Source organism: Lipophrys pholis (genome assembly GCF_963383615.2).
Source record: "Lipophrys pholis genome assembly, chromosome: 12".
NCBI classification, from domain to species: Eukaryota; Metazoa; Chordata; class Actinopteri; order Blenniiformes; family Blenniidae; genus Lipophrys; species Lipophrys pholis.
Genome location: NC_137641.1, coordinates 6,335,772 through 6,352,729, shown reverse-complemented (window position 1 = coordinate 6,352,729; position 16,958 = coordinate 6,335,772). Strand labels below are relative to the sequence as shown.

The following is a 16,958-nucleotide window of genomic DNA, read 5'->3' as shown; positions in this document are numbered from 1 at the left end:
ACTATTGATCATCTATTGATCACTATTGATCATCTATTGACCACTATTGACCACCTATTGATCACTATTGACCACTGTTGACCACCTATTGATCACTATTGACCACTATTGACCACCTATTGATCACTATTGACCACCTATTGATCACTATTGACCACCTATTGATCACCTATTGATCACTATTGATCAATATTGACCACTATTGGGCACCTATTGATCACTATTGACCACTGTTGACCACCTATTGATCACTATTGATCACTATTGACCACTATTAGGCACCTATCGATCACTATTGACCACTATTGAGCACCTATTGATTATCTATTGATCACCTATTGATCACTATTAATCATCAGTGTTCATCAGTATTGATAAGAGCGACCGTATTGATCAGGGCAGGCTCACCTCTCCCAGTGGCTGCAGACGTTGGGATCCTCCAGGTTCAGGCAGGAAGCCATGTGAGGCAGGAAGCAGAGCGCCACCGTCAGGAGGACTGTGGACAGGTGGCGCCACATTGAAGCCATCGCTCAGAGCTGCTCCTCTGATCTGTGGAGAGGAAACACACGAGTGACCTGAAGAGTTCAACAGAAGATCAACAAGGTGGATCTGACCCAGCAGACCTGAGATTTCTCACATCTCTTACTGTGTGTTCATGTGCTCATGTGTTGCTGTGGAGCTGGAGGAGACCAGCACAGCAACTCTCCACCACTAAATACACTCTGACTCAGACCTTCAGTTCGGCACTTCAGCAACGTAAATGTTTGATCTGAGCCGTATAATCAACCGGATTAACTCCTACACTGATCTGTCTGCTCACCACGGCAAAGCGTCTCCAGACAGAGCAACTATTCCTGAATGATTGGTGTCGATCAGGACGACAATCATTCAGTTTCAACATTACCTCCACCTGCAGACAACAGACACTAAAGTCCAGGACAATGATTAGAATCTTTTCAGTCCTGACAGACAGCAGCTAACGACGTTCAGATACGAGTTCTGTTACCATGAAGACGAGCAATTTATGAGAAGCACAAAGTCAACAGACGTGAGCAAAGAACCTGAAATGACAAAGTCAAAAAGCTGCAGCTGGAGAAGAAAGAAGCTGCAGAGTTTGATGCACAACGTGTCTCCTGTTGTCGGCACTAAGGAAACTACAAGTTCAACCTGGAAACTTCCCGGTCAACTAGGAAACTTCAAGGTCCATCTGAGCATATTTTCAGCCAGACTGTGGCGTTGCCTGTTGGCCCTGTGGTGTTGCCCCTGTGGCATTGCCAGTTGGCCCTGTAGCGTTGCCCGTGGAGCTGCCCTGTGGCTTTGCCCCGTGGCGTTGCCTGTTGGCCCTGTGGTGTCCTGTGGTGTTGCCCTGTGACATTGCCCATTGGCCCTGTGACATTGCCTATTGGCCCTGTAGTGTTGCCCCATTGGCGTTGCCCGTTGCCCATTGGCCCTGTGGCATTGCCCCGTGGTGTTGCCCTGTGGCATTGCCCATTGGCCCTGTGACATTGCCTGTTGGCCCTGTGGCATTGCCCGATGGCACTATGGCGTTGCCAGTTGGCCCTGTGGAAATGGTAAACGGACTGAACACAACTCCATGAAGATTTCCTTAAATCATACGGAAACAAACATTTTCATTTTATTTACACTTCAATTTTGCAGAAAGACTGAATGTTTTCCAAAGTCTCCACTTGGTAAAATCTCCAGGATTAAAACCAGAAAAAGAAAAGGACTTTCAGCAGCTGAATCACCTGGCGCTCAACTCGCAACCTGCTGCGAGGCTGAAGGGCTGGGACTGATGAAACTCAAATTATTATTTGAGTATTATTATATTATTATATATTACTCAAATTATATTATTATTATTATCAAATTAAATTTATAAACACCATTATAATTATAACTTCAATTAAAGAGAACATAAAGTATTAATAAAGGACATGATGTCAAACTATGAATAAAATGTCAAAAAACATGTAGAAGTAGTAGTAGTAGAAGTAGTAGCAGGAGAAGTAGTAATAGCAGTAGTAGTAGTAGTAGTAATGGAGCAGTGGTCTGAAGTGGTGCTACAGACACTTCTGAACTATAAAGGTGGTAAAACGTAATCCCAGTATCAAGCATGAAGTAATCTGAGGGTTTTACTGTCACAGGAAGTACGTCTAGTCGTCTTCCTGAACGGTGGCAACAGCTGGAGGCTCTTTACTGCTCCAGCTGCTGGTGACGGAGGAGTCTGCTGGTGATGGAGGACGAGCAGAACGCTGTGAGGTCAGTCAGGCTGTGAAGTCAAAGATTAGCAGCTCTTCTGATTGGCCTCCAGTGAAAATCTTGTTTTGTGGAGGAAACCTGAGATGTGCAGTTTGTGTCTGCAGACACTTTATGGAGCTGCACAGTCGTCGTTTCACTGAGCCGAGCCGGAGACGATCTCGCTGCAGCCGGTGGCGGCGAGAGACGACGTGGATGCAGCCGCCAAGAGCGAGAGATGACGTGGCTGCAGCCGGCGGCGGTGAAACCTCCCCCTCTAACTGTACTGCTGCACAAACAAGCCACACTGTTTGGGTGGAGGACCTGCAGACAAAAGTCCTGCTGCAGCCCATCAGACTGGGCAGCACAGCTCCATCACCTCCATCAGCCCCATCACCTCCATCACTTCCACCAGGTCCTGACTGAAGTCCTTCCAGAACCAGACACACTGACAACCAGGATCTGGTGGTTTTCTTCATTTCAGGAAGAACTTGAAGCTAAAATAAGGCTCAACAGTATTTTCACTTGCTGCACAGTTTTTCTGTTTTAAATGTCACACTGCTGCCAGGACACGGTTGTTTGTCCCCACCCATGGAGCGCTGAAACAATCTGAATGTGTCTGAAAAACAATCTGAATGTGGCTGAAGCCTCAGCATCTCATTACAGGAACATTGTCACGTGTCTGGTCTGAACACTGAGTCTCTGCACGTCATTTCTGAGCAATCAGATGAGTCCTCATGCTCTCGGGCCCTGCCCACCAGGTAGATGCGTGTGTGAGGTCAAAAAGTGTGTCGAGAGTTTAATGACTTTTACCTGCTCCACCCGCATGAAGCAACTTTAAACCGCTCCACCCGCATGAAGCAGCTTCGACTTGCTCCACCCACATGAAGCAACTTTAACCTGCAATCATATGAAGCAAGTTTAACTTGCAACCACATTGCTGTTAGCTGCTATCTGGCTCAGGCTCGTTGGAGGAAATAACTCAATAACTCAGCTCGTCACCACAACGAGCTCAGAGATCTGCTTCACTTCCCTGATTGAAACTAAATGCTAAATGCTATCCTCCAGAGTCCTGCAGGGACAATGCTAATGCTTAAACCCAGAGCCCTTCGGGGACAATGCTAATGCTAAATGCTACCCTCCAGAGTCCTGCAGGGACAATGCTAATGCTTAAACCCAGAGCCCTTCGGGGACAATGCTAATGCTAAATGCTACCCTCCAGAGTCCTGCAGGGACAACGCTCATGCTAAATGCTAACCTCCAGAGTCCTGCAGGGACAATCCTAATGCTAAATGCTACCCTCCAGAGTCCTGCAGGCAGTAAATACTTTTGAAATCCGACACGTCCCTGGAGACTGTGACTAAAGACTTCACATTTGGGGAGAAGGTTTGAAACGCTGAACAATAAATGTTTATATTTTTAACTGTTCCTGAGCTTTGTCGTGAGTTAGACGAGTCAACGAGTCTGAATAAAAACTTTCACTGTGCCGACAGCAGAGTGAGTCACCAGGAGCGTGGTTCAGGATGGTCAGTGTGTAATCATGGTGGTGGTGAGATGATGGTACTTTCCCATCGTAACTGGATGGTTGTGAGAGAAAACAACAGCTGAAGCTCCTGAAGAGGCCTGAGAGCTGGACGCTGAGGGAGCCTGACAAAGTGCAGACCGATTACAGAAGATGTGTCTGACAGCAGGGTGTTGACCCCGACGGGCCGGGGTGTCCCAGAATGACCCCCCCCCCCCCCCCCCCCACACACACACACGCACACAACTCAACACAATACGACACAACAACAAAACCCAATAGAAGAGGGCAGGCAGAGACAGGAAGTCTTCGCAGGAGAACCTTCAGCAGCTGCAAGACAAAATAGTCCAACATGTCGAGTGACGACAGCCTCAACTGGTTGAAATGTCTCTCAATTGTTTACAACAAAACATCTGTCACATCTTCTCTCTCTCTCTCTCTCTCTCTCTCTCTCTCTCTCTCTCTCTCTCTCTCTCTCTCTCTCTCTCTCTCTCTCTCTCTCTGTGTGTGTGTGTGTGTGTGTGTGTGTGTGTGTGTGTGTGTGTGTGTGTGTGTGTGTGTGTGTGTGTGTGTGTGTGTGTGTGTGTGTGTGTGTGTGTGCCAGTCAGCTGTGAGTCTCCTGCACTGTGAAATAAGACTTTCACTGGGGAACTCAGCTGTTAAACTGTTAACCTCCGTTGGAAGCTTCCAGAACTTCTGGGTTCTTGAATCGTTGCCGCGGAGATTCTCTTCAGAGGGTAAGACTTTGTCTTATTCCTGGTTTGAAGTCGCTCTCACGGCTTTCACTGCAGCTCGCCACAATCTGACGACCCGCTCTCATTACCTCTTTTATATGTTGTGTTCCATCTGTTTCTGTCTGTACTCTGTGTTCAGTACGTCTGTGTTTCTGTCTGTACTCTGTGTTCAGTACGTCTGTGTTTCTGTCTGTACTCTGTGTTCAGTACGTCTGTGTTTCTGCCCTGGAAGCTAACAGACACAGACCAAATGTTGACCAAATGAACCAGCGATGGCCTTCGGGGGCAGTGTTGAGTCCTGGCAGACCTGGAGCTGTCAGTGTGTGTCTTGCTGGACACTTTTTAACACTTTGAACACACGAACAAACAAAGTCTGTGACGTTTACTCAGGATACGTGGAGCATGAATGAATGAATGAATGATTTTAATCTGCAAATCCTACGCAAACAGAGTCAAATTGTTGCTGTGAGTGTTTCTCTCTGGCAGCTGCCGCTCGCTCTTCATCACATGAACTCTACAATCAATCCTGAGTCACTACAGAGTCACTACAGAGTCATAATAAGTCACTATAGAGTCATTAGAGTCACTATAGAGTCATTATAGAGTCATTAGAGTCACAATAGAGTCATTATAGAGTCAATAGAGTCACAATAGAGTCATTATAGAGTCTCTATAAGTCACTATAGAGTCACTACAGAGTCATTATGGAGTCACTACAGAGTCATCATAGTCATTATAGAGTCACTATAGAGTCACTACAGAGTCACTATAGTCACTACAGAGTCATTATTGTCACTACAGAGCCACAATAGAGTCACTACGGAGTCACTACAGAGTCACTACAGAGTCAGTATAGTCACAAGATTCACTACAGAGTCACTATATAGTCACTACAGAGTCAGTATAGTCACTAGAGTCACTCCAGATGAGATGTAGAGTCACATGTGGCAGCAGGTTGCACACTGCTGTTAAAGTACTCTTGCAGTTGGTTGTCTGGAGAAGTGTGTGTGTGTGTGTGTGTGTGTGTGTGTGTGTGTGTGTGTGTGTGTGTGTGTGTGTGTGTGTGTGTGTGTGTGTGTGTGTGTGTGTGTGTGTGTGTGTGTGTGTGTGTGTGTGTGTGTGTGTGTGTGTGTGTGTGTGTTCTGACAGGTGCTGCTCCTTGTAAAGCCTCTCAGCCTCTTTCCCTGTCGTTCCTCGGCGACTCTCCAACAGGTGCTGCATGTTTTCATTGCATTTAAACAGAAAGGGAGCAGAGCGACCGCTAACAACAGCTCTGCTTCTCACGATTCAACCAGGCAGCGAAGATTTCTACAGAAGCCCAGTAGTAACAATGTATATCACAACAGCAAGAATAATCCTACAAAACTTCAGAAAAAACTCAGCATGCTGAGAAAAAAACCCCAAAGCCTGCAAGTGAATAAAAAGTGAAAGTCTGGTTGATGAACTGCATATAGGGCTGATTACACTAGATTCATTCACAGTGTTGAAAAAGAAGATTATGGCTGAGAACTGGGAACCCACGAGGATTTCTGTACATCTCAGTCGTTTCTCCCTGTTTCCTGCCATCATTTAGAATCTTCCTGTTTCCTGCCATCGTTCAGAATCCTCCCTGCTTCCTGCCATCGTTCAGAATCCTCCTGTTTCCTGCCATCGTTCAGAATCCTCCCTGTTTCCGGCCATCGTTCAGAATCCTCCCTGTTTCCTGCCATCGTTCAGAATCCTCCCTGTTTCCGGCCATCGTTCAGAATCCTCCCTGCTTCCTGCCATCGTTCAGAATCCTTCCTGTTTCCTGCCATCGTTCAGAATCCTCCCTGCTTCCTGCCATCATTCAGAATCCTCCTGTTTCCTGCCATCGTTCAGAATCCTCCCTGTTTCCGGCCATCGTTCAGAATCCTCCCTGTTTCCTGCCATCGTTCAGAATCCTCCCTGTTTCCTGCCATCGTTCAGAATCCTCCCTGCTTCCTGCCATCGTTCAGAATCCTCCTGTTTCCTGCCATCGTTCAGAATCCTCCCTGCTTCCTGCCATCGTTCAGAATCCTCCCTGCTTCCTGCCATCGTTCAGAATCCTCCCTGCTTCCTGCCATGGTTCAGAATCCTCCCTGTTTCCTGCCATCGTTCAGAATCCTCCCTGCTTCCTGCCATCGTTCAGAATCCTCCTGTTTCCTGCCATCGTTCAGAATCCTCCCTGCTTCCTGCCATCATTCAGAATCCTCCCTGCTTCCTGCCATCGTTCAGAATCCTCCCTGCTTCCTGCCATCGTTCAGAATCCTCCCTGCTTCCTGCCATCGTTCAGAATCCTCCCTGCTTCCTGCCATCTTTCAGAATCCTCCCTGCTTCCTGCCATCGTTCAGAATCCTCCCTGTTTCCTGCCATCGTTCAGAATCCTCCCTGCTTCCTGCCATCGTTCAGAATCCTCCCTGCTTCCTGCCATCGTTCAGAATCCTCCCTGCTTCCTGCCATCGTTCAGAATCCTCCCTGCTTCCTGCCATCGTTCAGAATCCTCCCTGCTTCCTGCCATCGTTCAGAATCCTCCCTGCTTCCTGCCATCGTTCAGAATCCTCCTGCTTCCTGCCATCGTTCAGAATCCTCCTGTTTCCTGCCATCGTTCAGAATCCTCCCTGTTTCCTGCCATCGTTCAGAATCCTCCTGTTTCCTGCCATCGTTCAGAATCCTCCCTGCCAGGAAATCTCTCCTCACCAAGGTTTTTCACTCAGACGCTGGAAGCTGGAAGAACGACTGCACCCACTTCTATTCCCACAAAACTGTGGCCAACATGTTCCGTCCCAAAATAACAGCTGAACGCCCTCTGTGGCGAGGAGCCGCCTGCACTCGGTCTTTAGTGGTGGACGCACAAGTTCTCCAAGCTTTGCTCCCAGGAAGCAGGAGTTCAGGTCATGAGCTGTGAGATTCTCATTCGGGCTCCATCACTTTTCTTTCAGCAAAGCTCGCAGAGGAAAAGCTGCTGCTGCGGATGTGAGATAAACAACGTGGGAATCCAGAAGCGTCTGATCGGAGTGGTCTCACACCTTCAGCTGCTCACTTTCTCAACAAACACATATTTTATTATATCAATGCAAAGCCAAATGAAGCTTCCATTACTCCCCGTCAGGCAGGTGACTATATCGAGTCGCTCTCAGTCTTTTTTTTCGGAGCTTAGAACATGGAGCTGATTATTGAGGTGGTTGCTTTTCTTTGGTACTCTTCATAGCAACATACACTTCATACTGGTGATCTGCTTTCTTTGACAAACTATCCCTCAAACCATCAGCGTAATGATGGACTAATCCTAAAAATGTGAGAAACACAAATCTACTGACACACAAACCCTGTAAGTCACGTGAAAACAAGGCTTTGTCTTTGGGAGACGCTGGTTTTCATCCTGGTTCTAAACTGACTGATGATATTTACAGAGTACATGATTAAACAGTTTGAAAGGATCAGCAAACAAACAACACTTTGGTTTAAACGAATCAGGATTCCAGCTGAAATTATAACACCGTGTTTCATCCCGCTGTAAACGCAACGTCAGTTTTTATTGTAATGTCCACTTCAATAAAACTCAGTGAGAAAACATCAGCTTCAAAATACTTTCAGCAGATTTTACAGTAAATATTTAGTCTCTGTCAGACTATATGAGTGTGTTTATTGAAAGGAACATAACTGTCCATTTCCAAACATTTCAGTGTAGTGCTGTGGAGAGGCTGCGTCCAGCCTCATGGATGCAGTAAATACACAGTAAATACACAGTAAATACACTGTAAATACGCAGTAAATACAGTGCAATTATAGTGTAATTACAGTGTTATGGGACAGACTCACCTTGTGTAATGCTGAAGAGAAATTGTGTCCAGACTCATGGATCCAAGCTGCTGCTGCCAGAAATTAGTCTACAGCTTCAACTACTGCTGAGTGAAGAAAGAGGCTGGAGTCTCCTGAAAACACACACACACACACGCACGCACACACACACACACACACACACTGCTGTGTGGAGCCTGAGCACCAATCACAGCCTGCAGCTCTCTCTCTCTCACACGCACACACACACACACACACACACACACACACACACACACACACACACACACACACACACACACACACACACACACACACACACACACACACACACACACACTTAACCCTTCGCACACTGTGAACCTCTGGTCTATGTGAGAACTAGAAGCATCACTTTAAAAACGACTATATTCACACAGATCTCACGATTTGTAGTTTCAAGTGTTTTTGAAAGGAAACATTTCTCACCACGTTTCCAACACTCGTTGTTTATTGCTCTTGTGAGAGTTTTGATGTGGTGTGATTTTTCAAACTAACTGACATTAGAATGAAAACTGATGTTCACAGTGGCATTGATCATGATGTTATAATATATGTGAGGAGGGGACGTTGTTCATAAACGGCTGAATGCACTTTAATTAAGGAACTTTTTACAGCTTCAGTCTCATGTGAATGATTTCTCCAATGACTGAAACAACGTTTATTAACAGGTTCTATCGATATGTAAATATAACTATTTATATGTAATGTTAGTTTTGCATGTTTAAGTCCAAAAACTGAAAGACAGAGTATATTTTCGCCCTGAAGCTGATTTTATGAGCATTGACTCTTCTGCCCCCTGCAGGTGAAACTGTGAAGGTACATGATCTCCTGTGATAAAGAAGCCGCAGCTCTCTGCCTCTTTCTGTGTGAAACGAGCAACAGACTTGATCTGAAGACTGAAACACGTTGTTGTGCTATTGGCAGAGCTGCTGCATGTTTGTGGAACTGAGAACAAACTGTGAAGACTGCTTGTAGGTTCATTCAACCTGCAGACGAACCGTTCAGCTGTGAGGGCGGATGAAAGTCAGATTCAAAGTTTTAAAAGTTTTTATATTTATGACTTGAAAATTAGAAATTACAACAAAAATAAAAAGGTTTTAAGCGTGTCAGAATATTGTCAGAGTAAAATAAATAATGTGATCTTTATTTTAAGATAGTTTTTCTGATAATCTTTATTTAAAAAAATAAGTGAGACTTTATCAAATAATTTTCCATCAGAACATCAAATGGTTTTGGAATTCAGACTTTTTTTTTAAATGTTTGTTTTTTCAAACCAGATTAAAGTTTCAACCCTGAATTATTTTTCCACACGTTTTAGGGTCAATAAGAAAAAGTATTTACTTTAGTTTTTCTTTGTTTATCTGTTTTATTTTGCTTTGTTTGTTTGTTTTGGTAATTTTTGTTTACATTAAACAATCATACAGAAAACAGAAAACCTTCTCAAATAAAAGCAGCTGTATTTGTGGAACACCTTCGAGCATCTGAAATGAAAGAAATTGTCTTAAATTAAATTCGAACATTACATTTCCACAATTTATTCATTTATATTTAATAAAAAAAAAAAGGAGTTTAATTATATCTGTGAGTTGAACTTCAGTGAAAGTGACGGAAAGAAGGCCGGGCTCTTATACTGAAAGAAGAGACGTGTTTCCGGTTTACAGAGGAGTTTCCGGTTTACAGAGGAATTGAGGTGAATCAGCGGGAGCTCGCGGACACTGCAGTCGGGACAGATGTTCTCAGAGCGGGTCAGGAACACAGCCTGACCCCGGTAACCCCCCCGGTGGGTCCGGAGCAGGATAAACCCCCCGGTGACCGGCTGGCTACCAGCTGGCTCCCGGTGTTACCGGAGGATCGTAGAGGAGTTCCCGGGTGAGGAACAGCTTGTTGGCAGCCCGCTGAGCTCCGTGGTTCCCCCGCCGGGATGAAGCCCGGCTGAGCAGTGAGCGGACCTCCGGCCCGGTACCGGCACACGCACCGGTACCGGCCCTCCGGCAGAAGCGCCGCGGGCGTTTATTACAGGGGGAGAAGTGGAAGTTTCCGCGTCCTCAGGGCTCCATGATGCCGCTGCATCCACGTCAGCAGCCCCGCAGACAACGGCAGCATTGATCGGTCGGTGAGTCCCCGGGGACCGCGGAGCATGGCGGTGAAGGCCCGGAAGCCGTGGACCTCGCTGCTGCTCGGGCTCTTCCTTGGCTTCACGGCGTCCTCCTGGCTCCTGGTGCCGCAGGTCCTGGACGGGAAGCGGCAGAGAGCCCCGGGATGCCTGTACCGGGACCCCCCGCCGGGCCGTAGCCCGGCCCCGGGGAGTGAGCGGTTCGGCCCGGAGGCTGGGCCACCCGGTCCGGGGAACGGCTCCAGGCCGCCGCTCAGCCCGCCCAGACATTTCCTCTATGTCGGCGTCATGACGGCCAAGAAGTACGTAGGAACCCGGGCCGTGGCAGCCCACCGGACCTGGGCCCGGTCCATACCGGGGAAGGTGGAGTTCTACTCCAGCTCAGGCTCCGGGGCCGTCCCAGTGCCCGTCCCCCTCCCGGTGGTCTCCTTGCCCGGGGTGGACGACTCTTACCCGCCGCAGAAAAAGTCTTTCATGATGCTCAAGTACATCCACGACCATTACCTGGAGAAGTACGAGTGGTTCATGAGGGCAGACGACGACGCCTACGTCAGAGGTGTGTGTGTGTGTGTGTGTGTGTGTGTGTGTGTGTGTGTGTGTGTGTGTGTGTGTGTGTGTGTGTGTGTGTGTGTGTGTGTGTGTGTGTGTGTGTTCCAAAAGTGCTGCTTGAACGCAAAGCAACCAAATGAAGGGGTGAACTCCCCCCCCCCCCCCCCCTTTCTCATTTGAATGGTGGGGTTCACCCCTTCATTTGGTTTTATACCAGAAGCAGGTCGCAGGTGCAGGAGGAACGTTCAGGGGAACCTCCATGTTCAGAGGACTGGTGTGGTTGTGGTGTTGCAGGTGAAAAGCTGGAGGCCTTCCTGCGCTCCCTGAACAGCAGCAAGCCTCACTACCTGGGCCAGACGGGCCTGGGCATGGCCCAGGAGTTGGGCCGGCTGGCCCTGGAGCCCGGCGAGAACTACTGCATGGGGGGTCCGGGGATGATCTTCAGCCGGGAGGTGCTCCGCAGGATGGTCCCCTTCATCAACACCTGCCTGAGGGAGATGTTCACCACCCATGAGGACGTAGAGATCGGCCGCTGTGTGAGGCGCTTCGGGGGGACTCAGTGTGTGTGGTCATATGAGGTGAGGCCTCTGAACATCTCATCCTCAACATCTTATTCTCATCCTCTCGACATCTCATACTCATAATATCAACATCTGAACCTCTCATAACATGTTCAGAGTGTGTTGTTGTTGCCTTGTGTTCAGAGTGTGTTGTTGTTGCCTTGTGTTCAGAGTGTGTTGTTGTTTTCTTGTGTTCAGAGTGCGTGTTGTTGTTTTGTGTTGAGTGTGTATTGTTGTGTTGAGTGTGTGTTGTTGTGTTGAGTGTGTGTTGTTGTTGTGTTGAGTGTGTTGTTGTTTTGTGTGTTCAGAGTGTGTTGTTGTTTTGTGTTGAGTGTGTTTTGTTGTTGTTTTTTTGTGTTCGGAGTGTGTTGTTGTTGTTTTGTGTGTTCAGAGTGTGTTGTTGTTTTGTGTTGAGTGTGTTTTGTTGTTGTTTTTTTTGTGTTCGGAGTGTGTTGTTGTCTTGTTTTCAGAGTGTGTGTTGTCCTGTTGTCTTCCAGATGCAGCAGCTGTTCTCAGAGAACTACAAACACAACCGGAAAGGTTTCATCGAGGAGCTCCACAGTCGGAAGATCCTGAATGCCATCACGCTGCACCCCAACAAGAACCCGGCCTACCAGTACCGGCTGCACAGCTTCCTGCTGGGCCGCCAGATCTCCCGGCTGCGGCACCGGACCGTGGTTCTGCACCGTGAGGGTCTGACCATGAGCCACCTGAGCGACTCCGAAGTTCTGTGGGAGGACCAGCAGCTGGGCTCGCCTCCGTCCTACATGCGTTACCGGCCCCACGACAGGGACGACGTCCTCTCCTGGGGCTTCCTGACCGGTCGCCATGTTTACTCTGCCGTGGTGAACAAGATGGCCCGGCAGAACCTGGGGAACCTGCTGCGCACCACGCTGGACGACGTCATCCTCCAGGTCATGGAGATGATCAACGAGAACTCCAAGACTCGTGGCCGCGTGATCGACTTCAAGGAGATCCAGTACGGGTACTACAGAGTGGATCCCATGCACGGGGCGGAGTACATCCTGGACTTACTGCTGCTGTACAAGAAACACAAAGGTCGTAAGATCACGGTGCCGGTGCGGCGGCACGCCTACCTGCAGCAGTCCTTCAGCAGACCCTTCGTTGCCGAGGCTGAGGAGATCGACGTGGCCCAGCTGGTGGCCGCCATCAACTCTGAGTCCCAGTCCATTTCCTTCCTGTCCAACTCTCTGAAGTTCCTGTCCCCGTTCCAGTTCTACGAGTCCACCAGGGAGCTGTGGGAGCAGAGCCAGAGGAAGGTCAACATCCTGGTCCCGCTCTCCGGCCGCCATGACACCTTGGTCCGCTTCATGGAGAACTTTGAGAAGGTCTGCTTGGTGCCGAAGCAGAACGTGAAGCTGTCTGTGATCCTGGTGGACGGCGACGGGGAGGGCAGCAGGAAGCAGGTGGAGCTGCTGGAGGAGTACAGCAGGAAGTACCCCCGAGCAGACCTGGCCGTCATCCCCGTGACGGGGAACTTCTCCCGAGGCCTGGCGCTGGAGCTGGGCTCCTCGCCGCTCCACAACGACTCCTTGCTCTTCTTCTGCGACGTGGACCTGCAGTTCAGCGCAGACGCACTGCAGCGCTGCCGAGATAATGCGGCGCAGGGCCGCCAGGCCTACTTCCCCGTCGTCTTCAGCCAGTACAACCCCAAGATCGTGTACGGCGAGAAGCCTCCTGCCGGCGACAAGCTGGTTCTAACCACCAAGAGCGGCTTCTGGAGGGACTACGGCTTTGGGATCACCTGCATGTTCAAGAGCGATTTGGTGAGAGCGGGCGGCTTCGACATCTCGATCCTGGGCTGGGGCCTGGAGGACGTGGACCTCTTCACCAAAGTCATTAACGCTGGTCTGAAGGTGGTGCGCAGCCAGGAGCCCGGCATGGTGCACGTCCACCACCCGGTGCTCTGCAACGCCAGCCTGGAGCAGAAGCAGCACAGGATGTGCGTCGGCTCCAGAGCCGCCACGTTTGCGTCGACGATACAGCTGGCGGAGATGTGGCTGGAGAAGCACGCCGACAACGGCTACAACCGAACCTCCTCCTGATGCTGAGCAGCGCCGGCGGCGACAGACCGACTGTAACACACATCAAAGCCAAATGAAGCGACGGCCACACGTCTCTGGTACCGTCCAATCAGACGGCCCTGACCTCACTGGACATCCGGTACGCAGTCATGTTCTGAAGCTATAATGAGCCGAGAAGAATCCAGAACCTCCCGTCGGTGTTGGGGACGGTTTTACTTTGAGTATGACCCATAATGCACTGCTGTCACTTCCTGTCTGGATCCTTCCTCTTGGACAGACGTGTTGGTGGAAACACCGTCGCTCAGGACTCCTCCCTTTCTGTGTCGCCACTTTCTGACGTCCACACCCACGCTCCACACACACACACTGACTACACACACACGCGCCACACACTGACTACACACTCTACACACACTGACCACACACACTACACACACTGACCACACACACTCTACACACACTGACTACACACGCACCACACACTGACTACACACTCTACACACACTCTACACACACTGACTACACACTCTACACACACTGACTACACACTCTACACACACTGACCACACACACTGACTACACACTCTACACACACTGACCACACACACTCTACACACACTGACTACACACGCACCACACACTGACCACACACACTAACTACACACTCGCCACACACGGACTACAGACTCTTCATGAGCAATCTGATTGGTTGATTAGATTGAGTGTTTGCTGCCCGAGCACATGATTCGTTGCTCTTCCAGTGAGTCATCAGGAAGCCGGTGCGTCAACGTGATGAAGATGAAAACGGTGCGTCGACGTGATGAAGATGAAGCTGGTGCGTCGACTTGATGAAGCTGCTGGCGCGTCGACGTGACGGAAGATTAAGCCGGGGTGTCGACTCGATGAAGAGCAGTTTCCTCCACATGTTGTGCAGCTGCCGAGTGAAAGTGGCCGCAGGAGCAGAACCTGCAGTTCTGATCAGGTAAACTTCGTGCTTTCATGTTTGTGTTTGTCCTCGCGGCCCCGGTGGCAGCGACCTGCTGGACAATCAACAACTTCCCTCTGCAGAGAGCAAATGAGTAGAGACACAAGTCAAGGTAGAAGCACCGGGGGGGGCAGAGAGGCTGTTCAGGTTTCAGGACACACACTTCATGAGTTTCCTCTCCTCCACCGTCTCTCTCATGTTGACTCTGGAATGTGAAGGAATCAGACCTGAACACAACTTTGATCGCGCTTCTTCTCCAAAAAGCTTCCAGGACTAAACAGGATTTCCTCTCGTCCAATTCCATAATCCAGCTGCTTACAGAAAATAAACAAACACTTCTGTCTTCAGTTTCAGCCAAAGGTTTGTTATTACCAAACCAGATTTGACCAGGACCAGGTCACCTGACCAGGACCAGGTCACCTGACCAGGAGCAGGTCACCTGACCAGGAGCAGGTCAACTGACCAGGACCAGGTCACCTGACCAGGTGCAGGTCACCTGACCAGGAGCAGGTCAACTGACCAGGTCGCCTGACCAGGTGCAACAGCAGCTCTGTCACACAGTGAAACACTGGGATTCAGAAATGTTCAGATTGTCTATTGCCATGCACCGAACACAACCAGGGGATGTATTTTGTAATTTCTTTTGAATATGTGGAACCATGACTTCCTGTTATCACTCCACTTCGTCTCCGAGCTCTTCAGTCTGATTGGCTTGATTCTGTTGTTTCCGTTTCTGCTGCAGTGCAGCTCTGTGAGCTGTAATCTGGATTTCCATCGATCTGTTCCAGTCAGTGACTTTAACCCTTTATCAGACGCGTGACAGCCTTTTGTCATTTCCCCAGAGTCACACCTGTAAAACACCCGTCGTGTCTCAGAAGTCCTATTTAAAGTACGTTTCCTGCACAGCCTGTCGATATGACAGCAGCAGCCTGGTCCAACCTTTTACAGACGATCTGCAAACTTCAGAAGCAGTTTTAATCAATAAATTATGAAAATTGTGGGATTTTGGTGAGTTTGGCCTTTTTCATCAGATTTTATTTGTATTGAAATACACACCTGTTTTTTGTCTTTTCATTTATGTTTACACATTTTGTGTTTCTGAATATATTTATTTCAATGTGTATCTTTTGATAATGATGAGTTTGAGTACTTCAATGGTCTGATAAAGGGCTAAAGTCTGCCAGCAATAAAAAAAAAAAAGGCTGTATTAATATTTAATGCTTTGATAAATCTTTAAATCCTTTATTGATTATTTGTGTGTGTGTTTTCTTCTCACAATGTACAAATCAATTCTGCCGAGACAAAGACCTTCCACAGACAATATGTCTGAACTGAAAGAAGAGGTGTGCTTAAAAAGCAGTGGCGGGCCGTCGGGGCCTGCAAGGCCTTCTCTGAAGGCCTAAGCAAAAATATCAGTCACAGACTGATGCTGATTATATTTTGTCCATGAATACTGATTAAATAATTCCAAATGGTCTGTCGCTTCCTCTCATAGCTTCTTCCCTGGCCGGCTGTGCTGCTTCCAGACGCGTACTTCCATATTAAAGCTTTTAACCAATCAGATTTCAGCCATCACCTGTTGCCAGGGGTAAAGAAATCCGCCTTAGGCCTTCGCTTTCAATTCTGCAGGCGTCTGCAGTGTAAAATAAGTGTCTGTGATGCTGCTGCTTCAACCAATCAGATTTTGATATTGGCGACTCAGGGCCTTCTAGAAGGCCTAGCGTGATGTCAGTGTATTCTAGCCCTGTGATTGGATCATCAGAGAGTTCACTCTCCAGCGCTAGCTGACTGTAGCTGTAGCGAGCTGCAAGAACAAAAATATAGTTTTGTTTTTTTTATAGCGGTTTTATCAACCCACAATGACTAAAGGAGAAGATGAAGACATTTGGCTGCAGATTTTCCGTCAAAACTATTTTCAAGATGGATTTTTCCAATTGGTCATTGAACGCACCGCAGCACTCAAGCGCAGAGGTCCGGTGCAATTTAGCTACGCTCACTACAAACTCAATGGCAGGATTCAGGATTATGTTATTTGCCATTATATTATTTTCAAGACCACGAAAAGCTGACCTTTGTCACCGTCCTCAACCCCCAGTTTTGGGAAAAGCAGCCGCTATTTTATGCAGCTGCAGCTGAAGGTGAGACTGAACTTGGATTTTCTTTTTATTCATAAAGGTATTTATTCTGGTTATACGAGTATCTATCTGTAATGCAAAAGCTTTTTATACTGCATTTCTGCACGGTAACATGGTGTTTGGAGCCATAAATAAGTGATTGAGGGGTGGATTGAGTCAGACTAGAACTCGTGAAGGCCTCGGTCTGAAATGCATGGTCCGCCACTGTTAAAAAGTATGAACTGATGTACACTTTAA

The 16,958-nt window shown here is 48.3% G+C and overlaps 2 protein-coding genes across 2 annotated transcripts in view; one reads left to right on the top strand and one right to left on the bottom strand.

The window, feature by feature from the left end:
• The window catches only part of megf10 (multiple EGF-like-domains 10), a 46,798-nt gene extending 38,400 nt beyond the window's left edge, over window positions 1–8,398 (bottom strand). The window contains exons 1-2 of the mRNA XM_080476214.1: window positions 8,314–8,398; window positions 409–549 (exon numbers count right to left, since the gene is read on the bottom strand). Coding sequence (XP_080332340.1) covers window positions 409–527 — 119 coding nt within the window. The 5' untranslated portion in view covers window positions 528–549; window positions 8,314–8,398. The remainder of the gene's footprint in view (window positions 1–408; window positions 550–8,313) is intronic.
• Window positions 8,399–10,078: 1,680 nt separating this feature from the next.
• Window positions 10,079–15,830, top strand: LOC308118045 (chondroitin sulfate synthase 3-like). Its single transcript, XM_080477257.1, has 3 exons — window positions 10,079–11,003; window positions 11,291–11,574; window positions 12,054–15,830. Exons 1-3 carry the CDS (start codon window positions 10,472–10,474, stop codon window positions 13,620–13,622), a joined length of 2,385 nt encoding a protein of 794 aa, XP_080333383.1. The 5' UTR covers window positions 10,079–10,471; the 3' UTR covers window positions 13,623–15,830.
• Window positions 15,831–16,958: the final 1,128 nt, after the last annotated feature.